The sequence below is a fragment of the Hibiscus syriacus genome, unplaced genomic scaffold (assembly GCF_006381635.1).
Source record: "Hibiscus syriacus cultivar Baekdansim isolate YM2019G1 unplaced genomic scaffold, ASM638163v2 tig00110017_pilon, whole genome shotgun sequence".
NCBI lineage: Eukaryota > Viridiplantae > Streptophyta > Magnoliopsida > Malvales > Malvaceae > Hibiscus > Hibiscus syriacus.
In genome coordinates this window covers 537,329-542,934 of record NW_024062565.1, presented here as the reverse complement: position 1 = coordinate 542,934, position 5,606 = coordinate 537,329, and the positions used below count along the sequence as shown (strand labels likewise).

General features: G+C 39.0%; 1 protein-coding gene across 1 annotated transcript; it reads left to right on the top strand.

Annotated features, from left to right (window-relative positions):
• The first annotated feature begins 207 nt into the window (after positions 1-207).
• LOC120212853 lies at positions 208-5,388 on the top strand. Its single transcript, XM_039211038.1, has 16 exons — positions 208-534; positions 661-801; positions 891-1,023; positions 1,162-1,275; positions 1,375-1,448; positions 1,532-1,606; positions 1,884-1,976; positions 2,073-2,133; positions 2,307-2,639; positions 3,050-3,176; positions 3,292-3,391; positions 3,664-3,733; positions 3,806-3,958; positions 4,097-4,192; positions 4,558-4,880; positions 4,978-5,388. The coding sequence occupies exons 1-16, from the start codon at positions 223-225 to the stop codon at positions 5,224-5,226; spliced, it is 2,454 nt and encodes an 817-aa protein (XP_039066969.1). The 5' UTR covers positions 208-222; the 3' UTR covers positions 5,227-5,388.
• Positions 5,389-5,606: the final 218 nt, after the last annotated feature.

The window sequence follows — 5,606 nt, the reverse complement described above, 5'->3', positions numbered from 1 at the left end:
AGTACTTGAATTGGAGCTCGTGATCTGCAAAAAAGTTTAATCTTTGAGCTGGTATTAGCCATTCTTAGCTTTGTTTTATTAGATCCGTTGTTGCATAGAGTTCTTTGTCTTCTGATTTTGGGTTTCTTGTTTCTGCCCTTCTCTTTTAAAAACAAGTTTTTCTGGTTTCCACTGCAGATTTTATTGTTAGTCTTATGGTTTGGAGCTAGTACTGCAAAATTTATGGAGCAACATCCGCAATGGGAAGTCCAAGAAAGAAGTAGTGATAATATTGTCTCACACTCATGTATTCATGACCAGATAATTGAGCAGAGGGCGCGACCAGGTCGTAACATTTATTCGGTTACCCCTCAAGTTTATGAGCATTCTGATATCCCAAATCACGTTCATCCCAATGGAAGGTCGCTTCTCTGGATTCCTGATTTACTTGGGCATACAAAGGATGCTAAGAAACCTATAAGAATATATTTGAATTACGATGCCGTTGGCCACTCACAGGACAGAGATTGTCAAAAAGTTGGTGACATTGTGAAGGTGGGTGGTTTTGTTTCCTTGTAAACCCTGTAGCGTTGATCACCTGGTCATGATTGTGAATCTAATGTTGGTACTTGGTGCTTGATTTTTTGTGTTGTTCTGTTGCTTTGGTTTTTATTTTACCAGGTTGGGGAGCCTCCTGTGAGTTCTCCTCCTGGATCACCCTCCTGCAATCCTCACGTTGGTCCTCCAGTTTATGGTGACTGTTGGTATAATTGCACCTTGGATGATATATCTTGGGAGGACAAAAGTCATCGCCTTCGCAAGGTTTTACTTTATATAATTTACAATTATATTTTCTTTTTCTTTGAGTTATGATTAATCAAATGCTAACTTTTGAAAGAAATTTAATGAAGGCTCTAGGGCAAACGGCTGACTGGTTCAAGAGAGCCTTGACTGTAGAGTCTGTGAAAGGGAATTTGAGATTGAGTGGATATTCTGCATGCGGACAAGATGGAGGTGTGCAACTTCCACGCGAATATATTGAAGGTATCTCTTTGCAATTCCATGAGTGTGGTCTTTAAAGAGTATTTTTCCTGTTAGGTTCATTCTTTTATATTTGAACTAAGAGTATTTTCCTGTAAGGTTCATTCTTTTGTTTATGTTAATCTTTAACTTTTCCTGCAGAGGGTGTTGTTGATGCAGACTTGGTTCTGCTTGTGACTACAAGACCCACCACTGGCAACACTTTAGCATGGGCAGTAGCATGTGAGCGTGACCAATGGGGACGTGCAATTGCTGGTAATTTCTTGTTTTTCCATCTTGTAAGTGTGGAATATGTGGCTACTGTCTGCACTAGAAATCTAAAATCTGAAGTAACGGGGAACATATGTTTCGTAGGACACGTGAACGTTGCTCCTCGGCATTTAACAGCTGAAGCAGAGACTTTACTTTCAGCTACTCTTATCCACGAGGTTTGATGATTTTACATCCATGTTAATTTCGTAAGATTAGAAGAAAATTCCATATCCTATGCACCCTCTTTATTTTAATCCAGGTTATGCATGTTCTTGGCTTTGACCCGCATGCTTTTTCCCACTTTAGAGATGGGAGAAAACGGAGGCGCAGTAAGGTAATTGCATGGCATTTACAATTAATATCCCCTTGATGCACTATTGTGATAAACTTTTTGAAGTCAAAGCTCAAACCCTCAAATCTTGTGTTGCCTTTGAAATTGGAGTTCATTTGAACTTTTAGTACTTTGTATTTGTACAAAAGCTTTTGAGACTTTGTTTCTTATGTCTTGCTATCAATATACAAAACATTTTTTTTACAATCTAAGCATTTCATGCACACAATTTAGAACCTCACTATAACATGGTTCACTCCTCTTTGTGTGGGTTTTGCAGGTTACAGAACAGATCATGGATGAAAAGCTTGGGAGGATGGTAACTCGTGTGGTGCTTCCACGTGTTGTCATGCATTCACGAAATCATTATGGGGTATTGTAAACTTCTATTTTGCTGCTTTTTGTGGCTTTAGATTACTGAAAAACAGAATAAGAAAATCAAACAAATAGTTGATAGTTCAATCAACAGGCATTTTCAGAAACTTTTACGGGCTTAGAGCTAGAAGATGGGGGAGGACGCGGCACATCAGGTATTGACTTCTGTCCCTATTACTTTTGTCTCTCTCCACTCTATTGAGGTGTTGATTGTATAGTCATGGAAACTATCTAAAAACTAGTGTACGCTGCATTCTATGATTCTCAATAAAAGATGCACCAGTATAACAATTTGGTCCTTAATGTTTGAGTGTTGATTTGGCTGCAGGATCTCATTGGGAAAAGAGGCTTTTGATGAATGAGATAATGACGGGATCTGTGGATCCAAGATCAGTAGTTTCAAAAATGACTTTGGCTTTGTTGGAGGATAGTGGATGGTATCAAGCTAACTATAGCATGGCGGATCGCCTTGATTGGGGTCGCAATCAAGGAACCGATTTTGTTACTTCTCCTTGCAATCTCTGGAAGGGGGCTTATCGTTGCAACACAACCAATTTTTCTGGTTGTACATATAACAGGGAAGCAGAGGGTTACTGCCCTATAGTAACTTATAGTGGGGAGCTACCTAAATGGGCACGGTATTTTCCTCAGGCTAACAAGGGTATTTTTCTCATTTGGTTCTTCTTATCCGTCTATTTTATGTTTTGAGACCATCTGATTTATTTTTATGACCGATACACTCTAGTAATTATTTGTGACGATTGAAGAAGCAATGCATTGACATATGGAATTTCGAATAAGTTCCACATGAAGCAAAGTTATTTTCACTTTTGGTTTATATCCAGTTGTACTTAAAAGTTACAGGGGGATATGGGTGCGGAAATTTATACAAGGATTGTATAAATTTATACTCAAGTGCTTCATGCAACTTTTGAGTATGATAGGGAATGGAATGGTTGCAACTTTCAAGATACGAGCATATAATGCTATCATTTTAATACTTATCAACATCATTGAATTTTTAATTTGATCCTTTTATGGTGTATGAACTTCTATTATTGACCCTTGCAGGTGGTCAGTCTTTGCTGGCTGATTATTGTACATACTTTGTGGCTTACTCTGATGGATCTTGTACAGACACTAACAGCGCAAGAGCCCCTGACAGAATGTTAGGTGAAGTGAGAGGGAGTAACTCCAGGTGAGTTTTGATCTTAAAAATTTCAGTGGAACACAGTTTAAACTTTTATTCTTACCCAAGACACTGTTTGACCTTGTGAGACAATAGCCTATGGATTTTCTTTTGTGATGAATAGGTGCATGGCTTCTTCATTAGTGCGTACTGGTTTTGTACGGGGTTCTATGACCCAAGGAAATGGTTGTTATCAGCACAGATGTGTAAATATCTCTTTAGAGGTATGAAATGGTGTTTGTAAAGCCAAGTTTTGATAAAAGCAGCCTTGTAGCTTGAGAGTTATAATCATTGTGGGATGTCATATCTTTTCAAATTTAGTTCTTTGGCAAATGTTGATTTTCTACAATGTCCAAATTACAATATATCTTTTTGAATCATGGCCTGGCTGATTGAAGTTTATTCAATCTGGCAAAAAAGCACTAGCTCATTGAACTTTAAACTCTTTCCACCCTGCAGTTTATCACTAATTTTGTTAATAATTTGTTATTTCTAGGTTGCTGTGGATGGTACTTGGAATGTATGTCCAGAAGCTGGTGGGCCAGTTCAGTTCCCTGGATTTAATGGTAGTTTTCACCTGCTGAATTTTTTTTTATTCAAGACGATCCAATCCATATACGTTGTTGTTTCATATGCAGGAGAACTGATTTGTCCTGCTTACCATGAACTCTGTAGCACTCCCCCTGTTTCTGTGTCAGGGCAATGTGTCAATTCTTGTAATCTCAACGGTGACTGCGTCAATGGAAAATGTCATTGCTTTCTTGGATTCCGCGGTCATGATTGTAGTAAAAGTGAGCTCAAAGATATTTCTTTATTCCATTATTTAGCTTTGTGCAAGACAAAAGTCCGTATATGAAGTCTCTTCTGAACTAATTCTTTTCAATAAACTGATGTTATTTTCCTTTTTCCTCTCGTCTAATAAATTCAAGGGTCTTGCCCTAACGACTGCAATGGGAGTGGAAAGTGCCTATCAAATGGGGTTTGTGAATGCGAAAATGGTCATACCGGTATTGACTGCTCAACAGGTAGGGTAGTTATTTAATAGAGTTGGAAAATATTCTTACTGTTGCCGGATAGTATTATCCTATACTTTTGATGGTTTTTATGTAGGTTTCTGTGTTTGTGGGGGAAACTTTGAGCTTGTTGAATCTTTGCATGGATCCCTTGTAAAGTTCCTTTACCTGCATAATTAAGCATGCGTATAAAAGATGCTCTCTTTTTTTCTTTGAAGAAAGATGAAACTTAAAGTGTTGAGTGCTGCTTCAATATTCTAATGCATTTATAGGCACATCTAAGGTTTCAGTATTGGAAATTATTTCATGCATACACAAGGGGACAAATATAGTCGATTCAATATTTCTTTTCCTTACCAATTTGGAATTATATGCAGCTGCCTGCGATGAACAATGCAGCCTTCATGGTGGGGTCTGTGACAATGGAGTTTGCGAGTTTCGCTGCTCTGACTATGCAGGCTACACATGCCAGAATAGCTCCACTCTCCTCCCAAGTCTTTCAGTATGCAAAAATGTGTTGGAGAGGGAGTTGTCGGGGCAACACTGTGCACCCAGTGAGGCAAGTATCTTACAGCAGCTAGAAGAAGTAGTTTTCATGCCCAATTACCACCGTCTGTTCCCTGGCGGTGCTCGAAAGTTATTTAATGATCTCTTTGGGATCGGCTACTGTGATGCAGCTGCGAAGAAACTAGCCTGCTGGGTAAATTTACTCATCCTCGCTCTCAGTGCCTATTATCTCCATCGATAGTCAGTCGCAAGAGCTTGACTCTAAAAATGGTTTCTCCTTGTGACACCAGATTTCAATCCAAAAATGCGATAATGATGGGGACAATAGACTACGGGTATGCCATTCAGCATGCGAGTCATATAATTTAGCATGTGGAGCATCATTAGACTGCTCAGACCAAACTCTATTTAGTATTGAGGAAGAAGGTGAGGGCCAATGCACCGGCTCCGGTGAGTTGAAGCTTTCGTGGCTTCATCGCTTGCGAACTAGTATATTTTCAAGCAATACATCTTTGAAGGATATATCTAATTATCTATAGGATACAGGCGGTCATAATCCCCCCCCTTTTTTCCTTTAACCCAAATCCCCTCTTCTTGTTCTAATTCTGGCTTGTAATTTTTCTAGGATTCTAGTACAGGAAAGGTGGCACATCATACTGTGTCCCAAGTGTAAGAGTTTGTTTTTGTTTTTGAAAACGAAAGCCCACATGTAGACAACCGGGTGTGTATTGCTCAGTATTTTGAAAACCGGATCGGACCGGTCAGTTCAACCGGTTCAACAAGGAATTGCTGGCTAGTCCGGTTCATTCTATATCGGTTAAACCGTTACTAGTGAACCGGAAGGAACCGTTGAACCGGTTCTGTTTTTTTTTTCTAAAACAAATTAAATCAAATGACGTCGTTTGTTAAAAGAGTCGAG